This window comes from Vicugna pacos, chromosome 1 (genome assembly GCF_048564905.1).
Source record: "Vicugna pacos chromosome 1, VicPac4, whole genome shotgun sequence".
In the NCBI taxonomy this organism is placed as follows: Eukaryota; Metazoa; Chordata; class Mammalia; order Artiodactyla; family Camelidae; genus Vicugna; species Vicugna pacos.
The window spans coordinates 50,375,995-50,401,472 of NC_132987.1; the positions used below are offsets into that span (position 1 = coordinate 50,375,995).

A 25,478-nucleotide genomic window follows, 5' to 3' on the forward strand; every position below is an offset into this window, starting at 1 on the left:
ATTTGCTGAGTATTTATTGTGTACTGTTTTCAGAAGTTCCTTAACCAACTAACTGCTTTTGAATTTTACTCTGTTTTATGTGCATTACAAGTAATTTATTCAAATATTTTTTGAGTGCTTACTATGTGTCAGGCACTGGCAGTTTTAAATAGCATAGAATAGAATAGCTTTTATGGAACTTGAATTTGAGTAGTAATTTGTCATTGGTTGCTGGTGACATTTGTGTGGACAGGAAAATAATAAATCTGAAAAATAAACTTTTTGTCATTGAGACCATCCTTCACATTAGAATAAATGAATGAGGTTTTTTGGAGTGGTAATTTCAAGTCTTGACTTTTCATTTGAGTCATACAGTAAATCTGAATACAGGCCTGATTTTTACTTCTGAAACCTTTAGAAGTGGGAAGTATAACAAAGTAATGAAGATGAAAGGCTTTGGAGCTATACTGCCTGAATTAGAATTCTGCCTCTGCCACTTTGAGAGGGCTTGGAGAAAGTTACTCAGCTTCCTTGTGTAGTTTTCCTTATTGTAAAATGAGAATAATAATAGTGCTTACCTTACAGTTTAGGAGAGTTAAATACAGTTTTAAATTTTTTGTTGTGTATGATATAGTGAGCACACAATATACTTGATTTATGGTTATTAAAGGGCAGACATTAAAAGTGAAAGTTAACTTACTGAGAACTATACATTCCTTTTAGAGAGGTACCCCCCCATCTTTTAGTCTTTTAAAATTGTACCCATTAAAAATTAGGAATTTTAATGGTATTATCAATACGAGCTTAAAAAATGCATTTCTGTAAAAACAGTCTCTTAAGTCATTTCTAATGGTGAGAATGAAAAAAATCAGTGCAGACAGTACAGATAATATGAACAATTGAGTTTTAACATCCACCTGGAGAAATTCAGCATAGGAGTATGGGCCAGATGTATTTAGGATTAAGTAAGTTAGACTCTTTCGCTCGTTTTCTCAGGAGCTTAAAAGGGACCTTAGGGATGTCTAACATTTTGATTTCTAATAGACTTTTTTCATATCCATTTAATAATTACTCTGACTTAAAAAAAACTTCATGAATTACTTGATTTGAAATGTCACTCTGGTGGGCTGAGCAGAATCTTGTATTAGAGCCTAAGGGTTTTTTTCTCATTTTTTGTGTTTTATGGATTGTTGGTTTCTTCAGGGTTGCATTTCATGTTTGTGTCCCTCCTCCACCCCCTTACAGAGTGCTGATGCTGTGAAAAAGGCTAGAGGTTTCTTGGAATTTGTGGAGGATTTTATTCAGGTTCCTAGGAATCTTGTTGGTAAGTAACTTCTACTAAATGTTAAATAAGTTAAATGTTACTTAATTACACACAGTGACTTAATTGACAATTAGTCTTTTGTGATACCTTATTTCACTTAAAGTTATGTGGAGTGTTTTTCTTTTCCTTTTCTTTTAGTAATAATGTATGTTACTTGTATCTCATTATTATCATGTTAAAATGTTTTCTTCTGTACGGAGTGACCCACTAATAAGACTTACGATTTTTATAAGTTTGTCATTAATTTTTCTTAAGCCTCTCCATCCTTTGAGCTCTTTCTTATCATTTGCTTCATGTCTTTTTATTATTTATTTATCCATCAAAATTGTCATAGTACTTTTTGAGAAGGTATTTGTGATAATTTTTTTCTTTTGTTTAGTGCAGAAGAAAAAATGAGTGGACTAACAATAGGGTAATAAACTTCTACACAGTAGGCCCTGAATAAATAATAATTGGTTGTTGCAAAGACATAGAATAAGGTAAGAAGTCACGGGCAGGAGAGAAGGATATGAGGGGAGGTTTCACTATTAAGTTTTTGACACTGTTAATGAGAATCACTGTACCCCATGGGTTGTAAGTTAAGTGACAAAAATTTTTGAATTTGAAGCTGAAGTTACAGCATTATAGCTTGGGATTAGTTGTTTAATAGCTTTATTATTAACATCCCCTATATCTGTGCTGCCCTTTTAAATGCTGTTTGAGACATATGGGAACACTTTAGTCACATGTTAAATACTCTGATTATTCTGAAAGTTTAATATAAAAATAAGCATGAACATAAACTAGTGAAGTTTACTAGGGGAATGATTTTTTTTTTTTTGGAGGGAGGAGAGGATTGTCTATTGATTCGTTTTTTGACCTTAGTAAATTAGAGCCGCTTAGGCTCCATTTGTATATAGTTAGTTCTGTTCTGGCTTTAGGAAAAGAATTCTGTATGTGTTTTTTGGTCAAAACATCAGTAGGAGAAGATTTAAAAAAAACAGTACACTTCAACTGTAAAAAAAGATGTTTTGGTCAGTAACAAGTAGTGTACTTGAAACAGTAGTGCACAACACAAGAATCTGGATAGTTTTTGTGTTCAGCTGTTGGTTATCTAAAAAGCTTTTCACTTCTGTCCCCACATTTGAATGGTTATGACATCTTGCCAGTTAACTAAGCTCCACTTTTATCTGTTCTTGGAAACTGTTGTTCACTGTATGCTGAGTTGCTGGAGAAATGAGATGTTAAAATTGAATATAAGCCTCATGAATTCTGTATAATTTTAATAAATGTTAATATAATAGAATGTTACCAAATGCTTATTTTTGTCAAATGAAAACACCTTTGATGAGAAAGCTGCTTTTGAAACTGATCCCCTTTACTTAAATCATACTCCATCACTGACATACTAACATTGTGGTTGCTCCTTTTACAGAACATAATTTAATTTAGATTTCTTGTAAAAATGATTTGGAGGTGAGTGTTTCCAAGGGAGTCAGTGTTGTTTCCAACCCAACAATTCAATAGAAGATAGCCTTGGTCCTGAATTTTTGGTAGTGTTAGTTTTGAGTAAAAATTCCTGATACTTCAGAAATAAGGAAGTTGGATGTATTTGTAGCTCTCAGATTCTTTTTATTCGTTTTATCTATGTACTGTTAGGTCCAGTCATTTTTCTTTTTTCCCCTCTATTCTGGCTTGGTTGGCTTTGGTGATTAGGGGTTATGTGTTTACCGTTTAGGAAATACGTATTAGCGAGTATTACATGTGTTGGTGAAATACTCGAAAGTAGTGGAAAACTTCAATTGTTTTTTTGTGTATAATAATACGACATTTCTCTCAAGTGTTTTATGGGTGAAGCAGCCTTTCAAAAAATAGTGCATTCTTAGTTCAAGTGAAAGAGAAAAAGAGGACTGAGGAGTAAAAGAGAATGAGGACTACTTGGGTAAGTTTCAGAGCAGAGAGGTTTTCCATACATATTCAGGTTTTAAGAGTTCTAGACTTTGACTGAAAATTCCCACCCCTCCCAAATCAAAGAAAATTTATTATATGATAATTGGTTTGAAAGTGAATTGAAACCTTTCACCTCCTGGAAGCCTCCCTTAATCACTTCTCTACTCTGTCCCTTCAGCATTTATGCTCAGTGCTCAAATTACACTACAGGTCTGCTTCAGTTTGTCAGTATGCTTTGAAATTTGAACTGTGGAAATGATTAGTTAAAATATTGACAGTCTCTGGTGGGACTAAATAAAACTGTCAACTAGGTCCTTGCCATGGACCCCAGAAGGATGATGAATGTTCACTCACCACTGGTACAGTTCACAAGAAGGAAGGGGCAAAGATTTTGGGGAGTGATTATGATACATCAACCTGACTTTTGTATTTTCGAAAAGATATTTGCTTATTTTTAGCAGGGTCAAGGATGGAGTTGCTGCTTGAGCGTCACTGTTAACATGAAGGTTGCTTTTGTATGATGCTGCTAGGGCTACTCAGAGAAGACGTACATCATGTGAATTTCCTCTCCTACTCTTTTTCTTTTTCCCTCTCAGTTGCTGCTGCTTTTAAATTTAGGGTTATTGGGGAAGGAGGTTTGAGACTAGGGATAGAAAATCCTATAATAGTGTCTGCTGTATTGACTGGCTTACTTTTGCCATTGTTCCTTTATTTATTCTTTATTGGAAACTGTTCTCTTAAGCATGCAATAGGAAATACTTCCATTTTAACCTCTTTCAACCCAAATTTATTGTGCTAATAAATTGCTGATATAGTATAAAAATTTAACTAATTGAGAAGTGGGACTTAATAACAAATATGGTATTGCTGTTAACTATAAGCGATACATCTATTCCATGTAGTGGTGGTTACCTGAATATTTACTTTTGTTACCAGGTAACACTACTCAGTATTGCTTTGTTATTTGAGTGTGTGTTAGCTTTATAACAAGTGCATTCCTAAGGGGAAGAGCATCTTCATGTTCTCCTTTAATTGTTGGATACTCAATAACTGCTATTTGACAGACTTACAAAGTGTGATGAAGGTAAATAATTTGAATTTTATTTCATTTTACAGTATTTCATATCTAGAAAGACAGCAAAACATATACATGTTGTATGTCGTTGCATATCTGTGAAGTAGTTTAAGAATTTATGGGTATAGAATGTAATGCTTGTTAAATGTAAACATTTTATTTCTGTGACGAGAATATTCATTTTATAAGAATCTTGAAGTCCTAGGTGTCTTTTGAACAGATAGGAACTTGAAAATAAATGTAAGATTGAATTTATTAGTTGTTTGAATAATATATGTAATATGTAATAAATTGATATGATTAATGCCAAAATAAGTTTTCTTTCTGTCTTCATTTATATTTCCAAGCTTTTGAAATGGGTTGGGCTTGATATTTTAAAAATATAAAAATGATATAGAACATATTGAAAAATACTTAGACTTTGAAAATGTCTCACGTGAGCAGCACTATGAATCCCAGTTAATAGTAGTAACCTTAGGTATACTGAAGAGAAGCTGGTTTCAGACCAAGGATAAAATTCCTCACTCTGAGAGTGACAAGGTGGAGCTTTGTTTGATTTTTCTAATTTGATAGCAAGTCATAAGTTATTTGGGCTGGTGTTGAAATGATAATACTGGTTTTTAACTTATCATTATATTTGTTTTTTCTTATTAAAGGAAAAGTAATTGGGAAAAATGGCAAAGTTATTCAAGAAATAGTGGACAAATCTGGTGTGGTTCGGGTGAGAATTGAAGGAGACAATGAAAATAAACTACCTAGAGAAGATGTAAGTATTTAAAATAATTTAATTCGTCTTTTTTTTTTTTCATGTTTTCTTGGTTTACTTACAATGTTACAGTTTCAGAGTGGTAGGAAAGTTATATCCAGTGAACTATTTACACTCTGCAGCAGATTTTTCTTTAAAAAAATTCTGTTCCTTATAATATTGCTTTATACACTTAGAAAACAAGTCATATTTCAGTTGTGGGCCTTGGGCTCTTGGTTGGTTTCTCAGTACTTCAGTAAAAAAGACACTTTGATAAAAATGCTTCAGTTTGATAATCTTAACAGTTCTGTTTCTTTTTTGGAGTGTCAAGCTGTAAAATTTGATACTCTAAATAAAACAGTCTGCTGTAAGGGAATTCTTAATAACACTTTCTTTGACTTTTTTTAAGAATTTGAAAGCTCTGACCATTTCTTTATTGAAATCTTGAAGCTTTATATCCTATTAATTCTGATAACTTTCTGAAATTTCTTCAGTTTTCTTACATTTTGATGTTTTGTTCACAGAACTGTGTTTTACTTTTCGTTTATTTACTTTCAGCATTTCTCACCTTTGTGACTCTAGTGGTCAACTCTGTATATAGTTGTATGTCTGAATACAAGGGAAGGATTTCTCTCCCAAATTACCTCCCAGAAAGTAGTATGCTCGCATCTTCTTCAGTTTTGTACAATAGATAACTATTTGAAGAGATTGTTAGCCTGTTGAATAGGATAAGTCTTGTTAAAGACAGAAAAAAGAGGGAGAGGGAGAAAGAGAACTGTAGGCATTAGTTCAGTTAAATAGCTTCACACCAATTATTGAATGCTGTAAAGATACCTTTGAAAGATAGCCATTTCCTTTATTCCTTTTAATTAGTTAGAATGTAGAGATAAATACACACTTAGAAATGAATGAGGGAAAGAATTAACTTAGTGTTATACAAATGAGTTCTTGTGGATTGATTTCATCCTACACTACTTCAAAAATTGCCATAAACCTCAAGTAATTTTAACCTCCTGTTAAGCAAACACTATGCCCAACATGGTGGGGGAGGTGACCCCATTTTTCATGACTTAAAGATGCCTTTGACATAATGGTTAAAATTGGTGGTGTTATATTATTAAAAATTGATGCTTTCCCCATTTATATTTAATATGTGAAATATGTCATCCATTTGGCATACAGCTACTGCCTAAAATTGATCTGAAGATCAAGATGTTTACTGATCAGGGTCATTTGACTCAGCTATAATTTTCTTAGCTTGATCCTAGTATCTGGTTTTCCCTTAGCTTGACTTATTCTATTCCCAGTTGTTTTCCAGTATTTACTGTCTTGTTGCAAGCTAGTTCTTTTCAGGTCCTCCTTCATAAATTAAGAAGTTATTGTACTTTCCTGTGTTTATAGTTTTTAGTCATTGTCACTGCCATTTCTCTGCCAGGGCTAAGAAATTAAAATGCTTAAACATACCAAACAGATTATGTAAATGATTAAGCAGGTTGGGAAGCACAAGATAGTGATGGGAGGGCACATTGTGTCTTTCTGTAAAAGAAGCAGATGCTGCTCAGGTTTAATCTGGTTGCCATGTAGGAATGCATGTATTATGTGTTGCTGTATCTTCCAATATTTTTAAGATGAAACCAATAATATACAAAAATTTTTCAATTTTCGAAAGATTACATGTTATATCTAGAAGGCTAATACTGACTTATTTTGAGCCACTATTTCACAACTTAAACTAACTCCTCTGGAGAGTCAGTTCATAACTTGTTTCCTTGGAAGTCTTTGCTAATTTACCTGTGGCCTGAAATGACCTTTCCCACCTGTATACTGCAGCCTTTATTTATTGTCTTTGTAATTGTGTATTTAATATTTTCTTTAAGCTTTATGTGTTGTTTTCTGGTTTATCTTGTGTCTCCAAGCCACGTTATGATCTCCTTGAAGTCAAAAAATTAAATCTGAATTCTCATGTTCTCCATTCTTTCCTAGCACAGTGAATTGTATAGAGTAGACACCTGATAAATATGAGTTTATTAAGATTTTTTAAAGGATAAGTGAGTTTAAAGAAACAGGTTTATGTGAAAGAATAACTTGAGTAGAGTGTAAAAATATATTTATGTCCTGTCCATGTCTGTCTTTCTCCATCATGCCTAATAGATTTAAGACTGTTGTCAGATTGCCTTTTTATGTCTGTCACTGTTAAAAACAATGCTGTAGCAAAGGTTCCTTGTGACTGGAAAGTGAATTCCTGGAAGTGCATTTGTTAGATCAAAGGGCGTTTAAATTTTTAGATCTTGTAAGTTTTCCCATACATTCCTTCCACCAGTATAGGAAATGTCTAGTTTCCACGTTTGCCAATATTGGGGTTTTATCAAACTTTAATTAGTGCCATTCCAGAAGATAGACATGTTACCTTTCCGTTTGCTTGAAAGGCATTTTCTGTAAGCAGATTGTCCTTTACATATTTTTTGGTTTTTTTGTTACTGAATTGTAAGACCTTTTTGTATTTTGTGGAAGTTAGTCTTTTCTCTTTTCATGTATGTGGCAAATATTTGTTTCTTTTGACTTTTTTGTTCCTGTGCAGGCATTCAAATTTTTTTGTACTGGATTTTTTTTTTCTGACTTTTGCCTTATGACTTCTGCATTTTGTATGTTGTTTGGCAAGGTCTTTCCTACCTGTAGATCATTCAGAATTGCATTTATATTTTCCCCTCCAGTTTGAGTTTGTTTTTCTTTTAATGACTAAATTTTTCTCTCCAATTAGAATTTTTTTGGTATAATGTATCGGGAGCAGGGATAAGCTTTAATTTTTTTCTGAGTGCTAGTTGTTTGTCTCAGTGTCATCTATTAACTATAAATAATCAGTTAAAATTTTTTTAATCTAGAAAGTTCACTAGAATTACTTAGATGTGAATGCATATATGCAGTAATAATTACCTACTCTTTATTCCAGATTTTTTTGTTATGGTTTATAATAGCTATCAAACTATTGTATAAAATATACACCATTAAGGATGCCTTTTTACCAAGGTAACTATTAGTGATAATATCTCCAGTTCAGGGTTAAGGCATTTTATTTCTCATAATCCTTGCAGATTGATTGTATGGAATGAATATCCTATCTTTATCTACTTGGTAAAATTCTAGTTGTTTTTAATATTCACTTTAAATGGATAATAGTCTTATGAATTCCCCTAAATTTCCACATCTGGGGGTGGCATAATTTCACATTCCACCTAATATTGCCATTTTTTTAATTCCTATCACTAATGCTGTACAGTAGTATTATAGGAGTGTTTAGTATCTTTTCTGAGATTATGGTTAGCTTTAGAACAGGGACTTTGTTCTTATTCCTTAACATAGATTCTGGCAGTTAACAAGTGGATGTTATTTGGAATTAGGTAACTGGATATGAAATTGGCTGGCTCAGTTGCTGATTTTACGACTGTGGGCAAATTGTTTTCTCAGCTGTAAAATTGAGATATTTCTTAAAGTGACTTTAATGAACATTAAATGATGAACGTAGATAATACACTCTTGGAAATATGATAACATGCTTAAGTTTTTAGCTCTCTCTTCCCACCCCCATCTCTTACTCACTTTGTATCCTGTATTATCTACCTGTGAATTCCTGAGGACAGGGTCAAGACTTCTTTCACTTTAGAGTCCCTTGTTTATGCCTTCCTAGTTGTAGTTACTTCTTTAGTCACTAAGCTCCACAATAGCTGTGCTTTGTACTGTAGCCTTAGTACCTGCCCTAGTGCGATTCTTCTTTTTAGTCTCCCATGTCTGAAATAACTGTTAGGAACTGTTCTGTACAATCAGGAAAGTAAGGAAAGACATTGCAACTGGGTGAGTTTACTTAGGCTATACTCATTTCCCTTAGCCAGTAGGAAACTGAAATGCATTTCTTTAAAGGGAAAAACCCATCATTTAGCTATCTTATTTCTCTTCCTTCCCACTTTTCAAAACCTTCCTCTTTTGAAATTTAGTAAAATACTCCAGGTCCCGGTTGATCTTTTCGTTTGCTTTAATAACTGGTGACTTATTTGCCTACATCAGTAATTCCTTTATTTTACATCGTGTAAATATTTAGTCTGTAGATGATACTTATGTTAATGGTCACGAAGCACTCCTTTTAGTACATTGACACTTAAAGTTCTGCTATCTGAGCACTTGGGGATAACCTGGCTAATTTGTTTGATTATGCTTTTAAGGCAACACTACTAAGGTGGTATCTAGTCTGAAAATTCATGCCAATTTGAAGGAAAATTTCTTTTTAAATTGGTTTCTATAATTAGAAAATTAGATTGAATTAGAAATTAGAAAACAAACTGATACTTAGAAAGTAATTAAAAATTTTTAGCACACATAAATGCTAAATTATAGTGTAAATAAGGCAGTTTATTGAAAAAATCTCAGTATTTTAAATTATATTGATGTTTTAAAAGTCATTTATTTTTAAACTTTGAAGTAAATTACTGTTCATTTTAGAAAAGTTTTCCATATATATTGATATGTCATATTTAGGCTAGAACTTTTACAAAAATATTAAATACTGAGGATGCTGTGTTTTCTTACAGGGGATGGTTCCATTTGTATTTGTTGGCACTAAAGAAAGCATTGGAAACGTGCAAGTTCTTTTAGAGTATCATATTGCTTATCTAAAGGTTTGTATATTGTTCACATTCATATCATTGTTGCTCCACACATTAACATTAATATTTGTAGTAAATTTTAAATCTTTAAATATTTTTGTTAATTCATGTTCATATTTGCCCTTTTTTTCTGCATGAGAATTTAAAGATAAAGAGTCCTTTGCCGTAATAAAATGATTGGCCTCATGCACATTGTTTCTCTTTTCCTCTGAACTTCTACGTTTCTTTCCTGTTTAAGACATGGCCACATTTGTGTTCTTGTAACTTAACTGTCATTACTTTTGTATCTACATGTTCTGTATTGGAACCATTTTGTTTTTACCTTTCTGTTTTATATGCAAATAGGGCCCAGAACCGTGAATGAAGGTGGGCTTTGATAACTGTGGTATTCCCTGAATTACATGCAGTACCCTCATAGACATCATTTGATAATCCTTAACCATCATTTTTTTTTAACATTTTTTTATTGAGTTATAGTCATTTTACAATGTTGTGTCAAATTCCAGTGTAGAGTACAATTTTTCAGTTATACATGAACATACATATATTCATTGTCACATTTAACCATTGTTCTTTATATACTATTGAGTTGGTAAGTAAAGAGCAAAGGTTTTAGAACTAAAAGAAATGCCCTATAAATTACTGTAAGTTGGAATTGTTGTTTTATACTCAATTTTTATTTGTGCTGTATTTTTCTTGCTTAGCATATAGTACCTCATCTGCTCTGTCTCTAGTACGTTTTCCTTTTAGTCACTTGTACTACTGCTGCTATGTTAATATTTTGAAAGTGTCCCTGATAATGTCATTCCTTTCTTTTCAAACTCATCTTTAGGTCCAATTCAATATGGCATTCCATGTTTTATATTCCACAACTCTACTACCTTTTAGCCAGGCACTTTCTCTAGACACCTTACCTTCATTTCTGACCTTAATTTCTGAATGACCAAGTCTCCCAGTTCATCTAGGTGACGACTCTAGTGTGTCACTATTTTGGTAGGAAAGCAGGTTATTAATAGTACCTTTAGTAATGGTACCTTACCTCCTTTAGCAGTTTTTACTCCTTGAGGGCTAGATCTGGTAATACTGTGTAATCATTAGCTATTTAATAAACAGGTTATTTTAACACTTGACTGTTAAACATTCTCTAGGTTATTTTGATGCTTGTCTATAAACATTCCCTTAAGGGAGGAGAGTCCATGTCTTTTTTGCATTTAGTATGGTTGGGGCATTTTAAAACATAAATTCACTAGGAACTCAGTTACACTTTACCTAATAACAGCCCCGGACCACAGCCTCTTTTATTGGTAGGGAGTATAGCTTGATCTCTAGGCTTTAGGAAGAAAAAAAAAATACATGTAAGATTTACACTTTTTTGTTTTGATTATAGGAAGTAGAACAGCTAAGAATGGAACGCCTACAGATTGATGAACAGCTACGACAGATTGGTATGGGTTTCAGACCTTCTTCCACCAGAGGGCCTGAAAAAGAGAAAGGATATGCCACTGATGAAAGTACCGTCTCTTCTGTACAAGGTTCTAGGTCTTATAGTGGAAGAGGCAGAGGTCGTCGGGGCCCTAATTACACCTCCGGTTATGGTAATAAAACATTCTTTTTGGGGGTAGTACTAGTTGAGGTGCTCCAGTACATTTTGCTTATTATTATTTAATTAGTTCATCACTTTTTGACTTTGAGGGCAGGAGATGATTCTGAGGTCTGTGTCTTAATAGTCGTGACAGCATACTCTGTATTAATGACAGTAAAAGATACGTAGTGTTCAAGTAGCAGTGTAATGAAATGTTTTTGTTACGTTTATAGCTCATGATCATGTTTATTCTAAACATTTAGGATAAATACATATGCAGCTTGTTTTCCACATATTTCCCTCGTACAGTTGTATACAATTTCCATTAAAAACGTTGTGATGGTAGTGATACTACTAGGATTTATCTTTTGCCTAACCTCTAGGAAAAGTGAACGTGAAATTATGCTAATCACTGTGCCTAGACTGCATGTAGCAAATAAGTACTAGTTTTAAAAATACATTTTATTGGTTCATTTGGCTGTTTTGAATATTAATATCTCACATCTGGAATATGTGACATATAGCATTTCAATAATATGAGGGCTTTAAAAGTGAGAAACTAATTAACATTTTATAAATGAACATTTTTCTAAAATACATTCACTGAGGATGGGGCCTGACTCATGTAGGAACGGGCCGGTGGACAGTTGATGATCAATGATTCTCTAATCCTAAATTTCTCACTTACTCTTCTTCAGCTTTGGAGTTCTTCCATTTTTCTACATTTGGACTTGGATCTTAGCTGTGACCTGATTTTTTTCCTCCCTTCTCTTCTCTACTCCCCTTTGCTCTTCCTAACTGCTGTGGGAAAATATTTCATACACCTATTCCAGAATAGAAGGCATTTAGGGAAAGTAGAAGTACATGAAGGCTTACAATGTGCAGATTCCACACCCACATTTCACGTTTGAAGTCATCTACCAGTGCTAGAGATATATAGTAAATCTGTGCTATCTTGCATTTGTTGTAGAGTTGAAGAGTTAATTTTCCCTTCCACCCTTTTCATTATTTTAAATTTAACCCTCTGTTGAAACCTGAAAGGCAAAATTACAGTAAATGTGTCTGTATGTGAAGGACTGAGAATTGGAAAATATTGTATTCCTGAAAACACATTTAATACAAAAGACAGCCAGTAATTAAATAGAAATTGAGTACATACTGAATGATTTTAGGGGTATATATTACTAGTACAAATAATCAGATTTGGCTTTTCAGGTGATGAATTATTGAAGAATTTTATAAGCCTCTGGGGAGACCACTTACTGATGAGAGGTCACCCTTTGGCAAAATGCTTTGTTGACGGAAGATAATAAATGAGAATGGGAGGGGATTATCATTTGGAGTGAAGAAAGCTATATAAATTGTTCAGTAGATGGCACTCTTAACCTCTGAATCTTTACAGACTAATAACGTTGTATTTCTTGAAATAACTGTTGAACTTAAGTGGGCTCCAGAGAAATAAAAATCATTTGAATTTGATTATAGGTGTTCTTGTGCACTTAATAGCAGAAGTATTTTTAGGTGATGATATGTATAAGCTATTTTTCTCAATATAACATCTTTGAAGTTGCTATTTCTTATAATGGATGATGTCTTAGAACTTTAATTGGCAGTATTTTCTTGAATGGCACACAGAATACTATGATTTATAATGGATGGCATGTTGGATTTGGTGAAATACGACGTTAGCATATGTATTCATTGAAAAGGATGTGAACCATCTTCATAAGGTGATTTTAGAAGTTTACAGGAAAATATGGTTTAAAATTCTGTTTAAAACATTTCTATCTTTTGGAGTCTTAAGATTGGATCAGTTTCATGAGTCATTTTTAACGTCCCCCCCACTTTTTTGATTCATGAACTTACATTTTACAAAATTGAGAGATTGGAATGATTGCAATGATTTCAACAGAGTATTTGTTTTCTGTTGCTTCTGTAACAAATTCAGAGGCTTGAACAACACAAATTTATTGTCTTTCCTTTGTAGGTCAGAAATCTGATAGGAGTCTCAGTCTAAAATTTGGCATGTATTTATTCCATTTTGGAAGCTCTTGGGGAACGAACATCTGTTTCCTTGACATTTCCAGCTTCTAGAGGCCACCTTCATTCCTTGGCTTATGCCGCTCCATCCCCACTTCCTCCATCTTATAAAGCCTGTAACTATGAAGAATCCTTATGCTGTTATTTCTCTGGTTCTCTGTAGCTGGGAGTGGTTCACAAATATCCATGTGATTAGTTTGACCTTACCAAGATAATCCCCCCATCTCAATATCCTTAACCTTAATTAATCTGTATAGTTCCTTTTGCCATCTCAAAATTGGCTAAGGTTTGTTTAATATTAAGAAAGTGGAGCACTACTCAGTTTATTAGCTCTTTCTGGTTTTTTTTGTGTTTTTGATCTTAATAGCTGTCTTTATCTACTGAAATCTGTTTATGAGTTAGACACCTTTAAGTATCTTGAATACTAGATTTAGGTTAAACTTAGAGTTTCTTTGCTTTGATGCTGAGTTAAATACACTGTATTTCTAAAGAGAATTCAATAGGAACTTTTGTTAAAATCTTTAAAAATTACTCAACTACCTTCAAATTGGTTATGTTTTCAGGCAGGGTATATAGGTCTGTAATTTTTTTTTTTTTTAGCTTCTCATGAAATGATAAATTGCCCTTATTCCACTAAACCATGACATCAGTTAATGAAGTTTTTTTGTCATTTGGAAAAATAAGTGTTTTGGGAGATTCATTTCTTAACCAAGACTCCTATGTGAATAATAGAAGCTTGCTATGGTTTTCCTGAAATGTACTTCTAATTTGCTGCTGAATCCATTCTTACATAATTGACTAGCTACATCCATATTTAATGGCATATGGAGGGAAAAAAAGATGGGCTGAGTTATCTTTAAAGGAGAAAGAAAGTCGGTAGGCTTCTTCGCTTGTTAAACTTTACATTTTGTTCCCTGTACCTTAGTACTTACAACTTTGTGCATCTGAAAATCTTTTGGTTTGCTTTTATCATCAATGACTGTGGCGTTAATATAGGATATTTTTAGCTTATCATGTATTCATTCATGTTTGGAGTTTAGCAAAGGAACTTCAAAATCAGGCAGCAAATTCATTTATCAAGAGGAAATTGATAATGCACATTGCTAGGCTTCTGGGGGCATTTAGAGGTTTAAGACAGAGCTCTACCCTTTAAATATATTACAGACCAAGTGGGAAGTAAATCCAAACGGAGAAAGATAGAAAACAACACATGACAGTACAGCATGATAGATGCACATTACTTTTAAGGAAGTAAGTGGAGAGGTCTGTTCACAGTTAAATTGATCTGAAGTTAAAGACATTGAACTGGGCTCTGAAGGACATATATTTGAATGTATAGATTTCCCATACTATCAGAAAGTAGAGTGTTCCTTTGCAACCTTTTTTAAGCTGAAATGGCATAATATGAAAAAGCAGTTACCTTAGGACACATCTTGCTAATAGATGCACAAAATAAATTGAGATAAAGCATAGACCTTCACAAAGTTCAAAGCTATGGTGGCTTGATGGTGAGATGCTGTGGTTTAGTTCCCTAGGAAGGATCTGGGCAGTGCCACTTTCACTGAGGTGCTCGCTGCATCTGTGATGGCTTACTCTAAAACAAATACTGAACGCTATTTTCTCTTTGTGCCTTTTTTTTTTTTCTGGAAGTGAAAATCTTTGGATTTCTTTTGGTTGGTGAAAACAGGTACTAATATAGGTCTTTTATAAAAGCAAAGTGGTGTGTAGTGAACTTTTGAAAAGCAGATTACCTGTATGATACAACAGAAGGATGGAAGAAGTACCATCCCAGGACTAACAAAGAATAAAAGTAGGGAAAAGTATGATAGTGATTGGTTCATATAAATCTGACACTTTAATTGTGATATAATGATACTGTAGGGGAATCTTTGCAGTGTTTACATTTTTTAAAAGGTCACTGTTAAATTAACTCATTGGGATGTTAGAAATAGTGTAAGCTTTTAAAGTGAATCTGAATGTTTGTCTCACTGGTAATGGCTTCAGATTTAAAGTCTCTTCTCAGAATAACCATCTAAAATTTGTTCAGTGATTTCACATACGGTATTCTTCTAATTGAAGACATTATTATGCTTAAAACATACTGTTATTTTATATACACTCCCAGCTTATGACCGTCAATTATAAGAAATACTTGATTTCAGAGATGTTAAATGTGGGAAAAAAAAGTGCTGCCTAGAATCAGTGAAATAATGGTAGAAGACACTGTACAACTAAATTATTAATTTGTATAAATATAATTAAACTTGCTTTTAAATATTGGATTATGGTTGTTTTTATTATGCTAACAATTTGTTAAAAAACCTAAAAATGGGCAAAAAATTTTTTGGTATTCCTTAATAAAGTGCATTTTCATACTGTATTAAAATGTTTTGTATGTTTTCTATAAAATTTTATTGACTGTTTCTGCACATCTAGACAATCAATTTTTAGTCTGACTCTGGTAGATGTTACATTACTAGTATGTAATATAAACACTTCATTATTTCTTAGTTAACAAATTGCAGATTTATTTGTATTTTCCTTTTTTTGGAGCAGCCAGTCAGTAGGGTTAAACAGTGAATTGTAGAAAATAATTATGAATGATTTTACTTTGTTTTTTATAGAATTATAATTGGCTCATGTTCTCTTCTTTCCCAAGGTACAAACTCTGAGCTGTCTAATCCATCTGAAACAGAATCGGAGCGTAAAGACGAGCTGAGTGATTGGTCATTGGCAGGAGAAGATGATCGAGAGAGCCGGCATCAGCGTGACAGCAGGAGACGCCCAGGAGGAAGAGGCAGAAGTGTTTCAGGGGGTCGAGGTCGTGGTGGACCACGTGGTGGCAAATCGTCCATCAGTTCTGGTAGTCTTTTATGTACTATGTCAGCATCCTTTTTTTGTAAACAGTATAACTTTATACAAGTTAATTTGTTTCCCAGGGCCACCCAGTTTTGGAAGTTCATGTTTCCACTTTTTACTGACTAAGGAAAATAGTGGAACATATGTACACATAGCAGTATAAGGAAAAGCCCTATAGAGTGTTTCTCAGTGAGGTTTTAGCTAGAATATTCAGGTCAGAGTAACATTAGTTGGCTGATTCTCTGTTTCATTGGTCAGATGTTTTATCCATTCAGTTTTTGGGGGCTTAGGTGATTAGAATTTTTTTTTTCCGCTTAGAATTTTTGGGTTATGTGTTTCTGTTTGCCAGACAGACCCAGAGAATTCTAATGCACAGAGAGCTGTAAATACTTTTGTATACTTAGTATTGAAAATTAACTGAAAAGCATTTTTTTGCTATACTCTGTACCACTTGGGGAACAGGGAAAAACTGGGAAATCACCTTCTTTAAAACTTTCTTTTAAATGTTTGAGGAATTGACCTTTAAAGAGAAGTGTTCAGAAGACTGAGATTTGAGGTGTATAACCAGCTTTTGCTTATATCTTTCTGAAAGCTTAAATGCTGTAACTTAAATGGAATTGGTAGGAGTTGGACAGAATGTTCTTGCTTAGCAATGTGCTGGGGGGAGAATTGTTAAGGGATATATGGACTAGATTCTGTCAGGGATGTAACCTTAACATACTATTATCTGGCATTTTTAAGAAAACCACTCATTTCTTAATGTTATAATGTACATCCTATGAAAGTTTATATAGTACTTTAAATGTTATAGAACATACGTATATGTAATTACATATAACCAAACATGCTTACAAATTACCAGAAAACTTGTTCCTAGCATGTTTTTTTTAGAGATGTTTAAAAAGGTACTCTTTAGTTCCACTGATATTCTTTAAGTCCTAAATTTAGTTTATAGCCTTTAAGGGAAATAGTTTATAAATTTTAGTACATTGCTGTTACCGAGGTTTATAAAGTTAATAGTATGCCGAGTTACAAAATAAATGTACTTTACATAGTGTTTATGATTAATGGATAAACTTAGTGTCTTTTGCAAAGATGCTAGCTTGCTAGCTGTTACCAAAGGAAACTTAGAAAAAATCGTGATTAGGTGAATTTCTTCTATAATTTGATTGGTGGAGGCAGTAAATGCACATAGGTAAGATGGGTATTTTTTTTCTTTTGAACTGTATCTTAAAACCTTTCTTTTCCCATTCTCACCCCACCTTACCCCACCTTTGCTCTTTGTTTTCTAGAGATGGGAGTACTCGTCAACATTCATTTCCATATTTTCCTATAACCAGTTAGAATTTCAAACTTTTCAGTGTGCATTTTTGTGTAGACTTGTTTTGCTTGTTTCAGTTCACAGTGGCATTTCTATTATGTCATGGAGTGCAGGTGTTGAGTATTGTTTGGAAATAGTTCATTAACATTGGCATGAAGCAGCAGCAGCCACCTTGAACTCATTTATGGAGACAAAAAGCTTTTTTGGGATTAATTCATATTAGCTGATTTGTTTTTCTTCATTTTTTATTTCTCTAGCCTCTGGATAGGATTAGTTAGGAATGTGAATGTAAAAAATAGCATGTTATAATATACTATTTCCTAATACGTTTTCAAAACAGGTCAAAGAGAGATGGTAGAAAGTCAAGGTGTCCTGATCTGCTTTAATTTTTCATCGCCATTTAAAATTTTTTCATACTTGCTATTTTTCAGGTAAAATAGTGATACATAAAACATTTTATCTGAAGACAAGAGTATACTTTTATTGGGGGAGAACTGAAGTTTATCATTAATTGATGTAGTTCAATGTAGATCAAAACATTCCTAATAAATGCAGCTCTCTTAAACGAATATTTCTTGCCTCTGACATGCATATAGTGCTCAAAGATCCAGACAGCAATCCATACAGCTTACTTGATAATACAGAATCAGATCAGACTGCAGACACTGATGCCAGCGAATCTCATCACAGTACTAACCGTCGTAGGCGGTCTCGTAGACGAAGGACTGATGAAGATGCTGTTCTGATGGATGGGATGACTGAATCTGATACAGCTTCAGTTAATGAAAATGGGCTAGGTATGTAAGCACTTAGGGAAAAGACATATATTATTGTATAATATTGTTAATGTATGATGCTTTTTGCAAAAAAAGATCCCAGACATATGCAATTCACAGTGTTTACTTCAGACAAAATAGATGGCTTTGTGTCTGTCTTAAATGTCTAGTTCTCAGATTTGTATGGCCAATTTTTTTTGAGACTGGGAGGGTTTATTAAAGTGCCCTTTGATGCCATTAAAACAATATAAATACTCAAACTGCAAGGCTCTGAATAGTCTCACTGTTCATAAACCAAAATTGGGCTTTCATCTTGTCTCTTTAAATATTACTATAAATGACACTAATGAAGATGTGTGTACTGAGTAGGCATTGATTTCCAAAGGGCTAAAAGGTCATTAATTTTGGTAAAAACTAAACAGTATTGGAGAGGAAAACTTTATCCCTGAGTGATGGTAATTTAAATTAAGTCTTAGAGTTTGTTTAATCAAGAGTTAAAACCCTCTTAATTTCCAGATGATAATTCCATTTTTAATTTAGTTGGAATGCTTAAAACTACAGAAGTATTTTTCCTGTGAGTAATGTGTGTTGTTTTATCTTTACTGTTTAATTAAAAGGTTCTCTTTCTCCTTCCTTCAATCTTTAAATGAAAGAAGTTTTTTAGGTTTTTTTGTCTTTGTGTGGTTTTGTTTCTGTTTTTGTTTTTTTTGCCTTGTTTTTTGCTTTGTTTTTGTCAGAATAGTTCATGGTAAACTTTGCAATTACAGATGATAGTGAAAAAAAACCCCAGCGACGCAATCGTAGCCGCAGGCGTCGTTTCAGGGGTCAGGCAGAAGATAGACAGCCAGGTAACTTGAGTGGACCTGTTGACAACACCAGGTCACAAGCATGAAAAAAAAATTGTCATGTGTCTGCTTCCTAAATATATTATACTGACATGTACACATGTGTGCATATACATTCAAGATGTGCATTGCATAAATTGTTTACTCAACTAATAAGACTACTATTAAGAAGATGCATTCTTCCTTCACATATGTTTAGTAACCTCTCTAATTGAACTAATGTTGTGTCTCAGTTTTTTACATTAAAATACTGTTGAGAAGATCATTATTTTGTCCACTTGGCAGAGTCTGCACACTTGAGTTGGGGCCTGCCATGCCAGGGACTATATTGTAGATTGTGATTGAGGTTGATTGGCAAAACTGGGCAGCTTTTGCATGGTGCCTGCTTACTATATCTGGATTCAGCACCTCAATTTTGTGGGAATTCTAATACCCACAGTTTAAAAAAAAAAGTATAAATGAGAAAAATACTTGAGAAGTGTCTTTTTCCTAATAAGAGGAATGCATGTTATGTTTTTGTTTGTTTATTGTAGTGTGATGCCTTTTCCCTTAAACCTACTAACTATTCAAATTAATAGTACTTACTTAGCTTTAGATTGTTAATTTAAGTAGATACAATTTTTAGTAACTTAAAAGAAACTTGTTTGCTGTTGTCTATACTATTTTGAACATAATTCCATTTCATATGTACAGAGAATCATGCTGTATATCCACAGTGAAGAAATTGTGTTCACCAGAAATAAACCCCTTTTAAACTAATCAATTTTGCATTCTTTCCAAAACAAATTCTTGTGTTTTCCCCAAATAAAGACTGTAAATTCCAGTATCTTTACTATTTTAAGTTTAGTGGTTGTAGAGACATTTGAGAAAACTGGTTAAGGGTATTAGTTCCCACTCTTAAAAAAAAAAAGTTCATGTTTTAAAAATAGTTGTAAATCTAAAAGGAATTAAATATGGTCAAAATAGAAATTTTCCAGAAAATGTTTATTATTTTCCCTTCTTTTTGAAAACTTCTCTTTAGTTTTAGAAATATCTTTTAGATGAAGAGATTTTGTTTTTTGAAGTTGGCATAGCAGTGCGTAAACTTTCTGGCTATATTTTATAAATAAGATTTAAGCTATAAGTATGGGCTTGATACAGGATAAATTACAACGTAATTTATTAACTAGATGGGTGGTGGTTTATCACTAAGTCAAAGGACATAAACTAAATAACATAAAGGAAGTAACATAAAAGGGTTTGTTAAAGGAAGAGATTTCTGCATGGTGTTAATCGAAACTTGAATAATTTGACAGTGATTTGTGTCTGCATTTATTCCTATTTTACTCTGTTCTTTGGAATTACTGCTTTTTCTCTTTAGAATTCAGTGCAAGAATGCCTTTCTCAGCCCGCCTATCCCCAGACAAAACACACACACACATCTTGATAGGATAGGTGGAAAACAAGCACATATTTTCTCCTTTCTCCTTGCCCCCGGCAGCAGTTATAGGAAGTCAGCTTCCATCTAAAGTTAATGTCAGCATTCTCTGAAATATACAGTTAATTTGTTCTTGTTGCCTTTGGTAATAAATTAAGCTGTGAACATTCTTTATTATACTTAGAATGTGCAGTATACTGGTGTCCAGTTCATTAACTTTGAACCTTAGAGGAAATTCTAGAGTCCAAATCATGCTGCACAAATTGCCTTAAATTTTTTTTCTAGATATTGTAAATATTTATTAATCTGCTTTGAACTTTTAAGTAGCTTATATTATAAAGACTGGCTATAAACAGGTGTTTTTTTGAATCAACTGAGGTTATTTTTATTTTTATTTCCCTTTGGTTAGGGAGGGACACTGCTAAGTTTTTACCTTTCCAGCTAAGTGCCTCTTAATTAATTGCTAAACTGTATCAAAGTGTATTTTTCCATGTCTGTACCTAGCGGATGAAGGGGTCTAAGAGTTGTCACTGTTGAAACTTAGCAGTATATGTGTCTACGCAGCAGGGTTTCCAAGTAGCTGAGTTCTCCCAGGTGTCACTGAGGGCTGGAACCATGAAAATAATGAATTCATTAACATGTTCTCCAAACTAGAATAATTCCTAGGATGCTTTTGCTCCCATGTACATGGACATAATGATGAAGTGTATTTGATAGTATCTCCCTCCCCAATTTTGGAAACTTATTAAATGTATTTGTAAATTCACTAACAGTGAATCTAAATGATTGAAAAAAACTCCAAAATAAACACACTGAGTTTCTTAGAATTTGGAAGAAAAGAGTTTTAGACAGGAAACATCTTTAGCAGTGTTCCTAAAGAAGTGTATTCTCAAGTTGTTTTTTTGAGATTTAAAACATTTAATAGTTCTAGAAAGTTCTTTGCTCTTAATAAAGGTGCTAGGGTGTTAATTCTTAAGAAAAAGGAATTGTAATACTATCCAGCTGTTTATTATATCAAAGTGATTTATTTTCATAAAATTTGAACCTAATAGACTAATTCTCCCCATACATAGTGACTTTAAGTTTTAAATTTACCTGAGTTTTACTTGTTACATAAATAACTTGTTCTCTTAATTTAAAATACACTGTATTTCACATAGTCAAGATTTTTTCCCCAACAGTTTCTGAGAGAAAAATAATTCTTTGAAAGGAAGAGGGTGATTATTTTGATATTTCTGAAAATCAGTGAATTCTAACTTGTAAGTCCTTGAAGAGAAAGGATTGAGCTTATAAGAGTGGGTCCAGCCCACTTACAAATACCTGCAGACCAGAGGTCATTCTCTGCAGTTGGGTTGGCAGTAGGGTATGAGTTTGGGTTAGTCTTCTCCCTGTATCCCTACTGTCACTGCACACACATAGTTTTCAGTCAGCTTCTTAAAAGATTGAAAGATTGGCAAAATGAGGAAAGGGGGTTGTTACTGAATTCATGGTGGCGCTTTTCCCACCATAATCAATGTCCACATTTTTAGATTGGTATTCTGTCATCTTTAGTTTGCTTGCAGTTTCTTTCTTTTTTTTTTTTTTTTTTAAGATTACTCAGAGTGGTTCCTAGTGTGAAATGTTAAAAAGGAACCATAAAATACCACACTTGGATATCTTATTTGTACTTTAAAAACATAAACAACTTAAAAAAATTGAACAACTAATATCTGAGTAAATCTGTTACATCTTTGATGAAAATTTCAGCTTGAAGCCTGCCACACCATGATTTGCACTAATTTTGCCCCATTCTTCCCCTCTCCCCCCAGAAGTGTAAACACTGTCTGGGGCTTAGAATGCTGCATCTCCTATTCTTGGTTGTGGATTTTTATAACAAATTTAGCCCACAACTGTAGACTCACCAGAAGCAAATGGCTGGATTCTTGTGAAAGAGGACTTTAATGTAGACTTCCTCAGTCTCCAGCTTGAAATTTTTCTATTGTCAGCACTAAATCACAGGCACATTTTTCAAGCTTTGTTTTTGGTTGGAGGTGGTACCCAGCTTAAGAAAATTTTGAAATTGGGTAACCCACCACTAGTTTATTTTAAAAGTAAAATAACTCTTTATCCATAAATAAACTTTAGAAATATTTTTTCAACACCTGTAATTTTTCTCTCATCTTCAACAGTCACAGTTGCAGATTATATTTCTAGAGCTGAGTCTCAGAGCAGACAAAGAAACCTCCCAAGGGAAACTTTGGCTAAAAACAAGAAAGAAATGGTAAGGAGAATTTAACCTGTAGGTCTTTTTTTTTTTTTTTTTTTTTTTGGCTTTTTGTTTTGGTTTTGGTTTGTTTTTTGTTTGTTTGTTTTGGTATGGTTTAGTTTTATTTTTACTTCTTAACTTACTGTGTGATCACTTGTTTCCCCAACTAGACGAGTAATATTTTAGTTAAAGAGTACTCTTGTTGTTCTTGGTCCCAGGTAACTGAAGATATGCATGCTTGAACCTGAAATACTTTGCAGTCAGAACTCTAAGTAGTATTTGTAAAACTCAGTCTGCCCAAAGATACTGGGCATGGAGACTGTTGGCTTTATTTGGGGGAGCAGTAGGCTGTATGTACCTCTTCTCAGAGATGGATTAGACCTTTAAGTTTCACTTCTTTTAAATACTTAAAAGGATTTGATATGTAAATATGAGTTTCAAAGAAAAAAAGGTGAGTAAGTAGGTGGTTATTTGCCTTATTTAAGGTATCTACTGTTTATATCTTTTACATGGTGAGCTCTCCTGTGGTTAAACTGAAATTTGATGCAAGTTTCTGGTAAACAGGTACAGGTTCTTGTGGTTTATGGACCGCTAGGTATTAGATATAAAGAGTTGAAAGACCCAGAGAGGTGGAGTACGTTGTTATTTGTTCTAAATTTTAAGAACCTTTTAATTCTTTGATCCATTGTGGTATATAAAACAAATTATTTATTAGCTAATTAATGTTTATGTAGCTGTTTTCCTCCTCAGCTGTAGATTTCATTTATAAAGAAGTTGAAAAAGTTGTCTCCCTTTGGCAGGCAAAAGATGTGATTGAAGAGCATGGTCCTTCAGAAAAGGCAATAAATGGCCCAACTAGTGCTTCTGGCGATGAAATTTCTAAGCTACAGCGTACTCCAGGAGAAGAAAAGATTAATACCTTAAAAGAAGAAAATACTCAAGAAGCAGCAGTCCTGAATGGTGTTTCATAAACTGAAGAAGTTCCTAGTTTACAGTTCTTTTACATTACATTTTACAATAGTGCTTGTACAAGCTTGCCAAAGATAGAATATGGATCGCCAGTCTTTACATCGCACTTTCAGTTCCTCCATTTGGAATTCAGGAAGGGGAGGGATCCTGAAGAAATCATATGTTAAACATACTTTGACACCTACTGTGTTATAAAATATATCATCAGATGTGCCTTGAGAATAGTATATGTAACATTAAAAAAAGTTGCTGGCTATAGGAAATGTTATTTTGTTTTCAAAATATGGCAGAAACGGGGGAGGTGGGTGGGGTGGGATCCCTAACGTAATATTCTTTATGAAAGCATTAGCTGCTTTTGTTACATTTTTAATAATATGCAACCACTTCTTCACCTGAGGAAAACTAGAATGAAATGCAGTCTAAGATATTTTGCACTGAATTGTAATTTCTTCATTAGTTTAGTCTGGAAACTGGTCTGTTTTAATGTGTTTTTAAAATGCTGTATGTAGAAAATCTGCAGACCACTGGAATACATTTGTTAAACTCTCATCTGCAGGGACACTGGGTGATATTGGCAGTGACTGTTCTACAATGAGGCTTTGTTTGGTTTATTTATTAAAGTGTACAGTATTTAAAAAAAAATCAAACATAGCTTTAGTTAAACACTAAGCTGAATTAGTCATGTCCATTCAGACATAACCTGAACTACTGAAAAGATCAATTTCCAGAAGGTTTATTCTGTATAAACTACATGTTAGTCTTCAATAGAGTATCTTTTCCTTTTCTTCCCCAACCCTCCTTCCCCCCTTTTTTTTTCTTTTCTTTTTTTTCCTTTTTTTTTTTTTTTTTTGATTTTGGTTGTTTGATGTGCAATATGTTTTTGTATGCAGGTAGTAAATAAACTTTGATCTACCATTTGCTGATTTTTAACTTTCTAGTTTTTATACCAACTGTTGAAAAGTAGTTGGAGCTACTTAAAAGGCCTAGAATAGTATTATGATTGCTTTTTAAGAAGCACTTATACTTGCTTATAAATAGTATTAAAATATTAGTTGGTCAGTTAATCATTTTGTAATGAATCCTCTGAAATTTTAGTACTTAAAAACTTAATCTGTTAGAACAGAATGGTTTAGGGTATTGATCATAGGTTCAATATTAGGACTAAGTCTGTAACAAAATTCTCATCATAGGCAACTTTTGGAAGGCGATGTGGTAAAATCCAGCATTTCACTTTTTGCCTTTCTCTATTAAAATTATTTTTATAAAGAAGTATAATGAACAATTTTAAAATAAGGCACTAGTTTTTGATTCTCAACAATAATTGTCAAGGGTCTCATACTGATGATTGTATTTTTTGTAAATATTTTAGTCAGGTGGCTTAATTTTTGAAGATAAAGACTTTCACATGAGAGTGTGTTGCAAGGTGATACCAAATAATTGGATTTATGGGAAGGTTCCACAGTGTTTAGATAAAGAATACTGAGCAGGAAGACAGACAGCCCTTGGTTTTGTCCATTTGGTATTTGAAGTGCTTTTTTATGTGCATAATTTGTGTTAATTTGTTATGTACATAAAAAAGCTAAGTGATTCTAATTTATGAGTGAAGTATATAGTTAAAAATATTTGCCAGGTCAGTGTATGTATAGCCCTAGCCCTCAAATTTATTATTGTTGAGGTTAAGATGTGATGATATTAAATGCTTTTTCCTAAAACCCCCAAT

General features: G+C 33.3%; 1 protein-coding gene across 6 annotated transcripts in view; it reads left to right on the plus strand.

The window, feature by feature from the left end:
- Nucleotides 1–24,021, plus strand: part of FXR1 (FMR1 autosomal homolog 1) — a 56,707-nt gene extending 32,686 nt beyond the window's left edge. The window contains exons 9-18 of one of the 6 annotated variants that reach the window (XM_015244714.3): nt 1,225–1,303; nt 4,964–5,073; nt 9,630–9,716; nt 11,092–11,149; nt 11,237–11,299; nt 15,986–16,189; nt 18,103–18,303; nt 19,050–19,130; nt 22,713–22,804; nt 23,590–24,021. In XM_015244714.3, the coding sequence (XP_015100200.1) occupies nt 1,225–1,303; nt 4,964–5,073; nt 9,630–9,716; nt 11,092–11,149; nt 11,237–11,299; nt 15,986–16,189; nt 18,103–18,303; nt 19,050–19,130; nt 22,713–22,804; nt 23,590–23,760 (1,146 nt within the window). In that variant the 3' untranslated portion in view covers nt 23,761–24,021. Of the gene's footprint in view, nt 1–1,224; nt 1,304–4,963; nt 5,074–9,629; nt 9,717–11,091; nt 11,300–15,985; nt 16,190–18,102; nt 18,304–19,049; nt 19,131–22,712; nt 22,805–23,589 lie in introns of all 6 variants that reach the window. The other 5 variants (XM_006210644.4, XM_006210640.4, XM_015244713.3 and 2 more) reach the window with 5 other exon arrangements.
- Nucleotides 24,022–25,478: the final 1,457 nt, after the last annotated feature.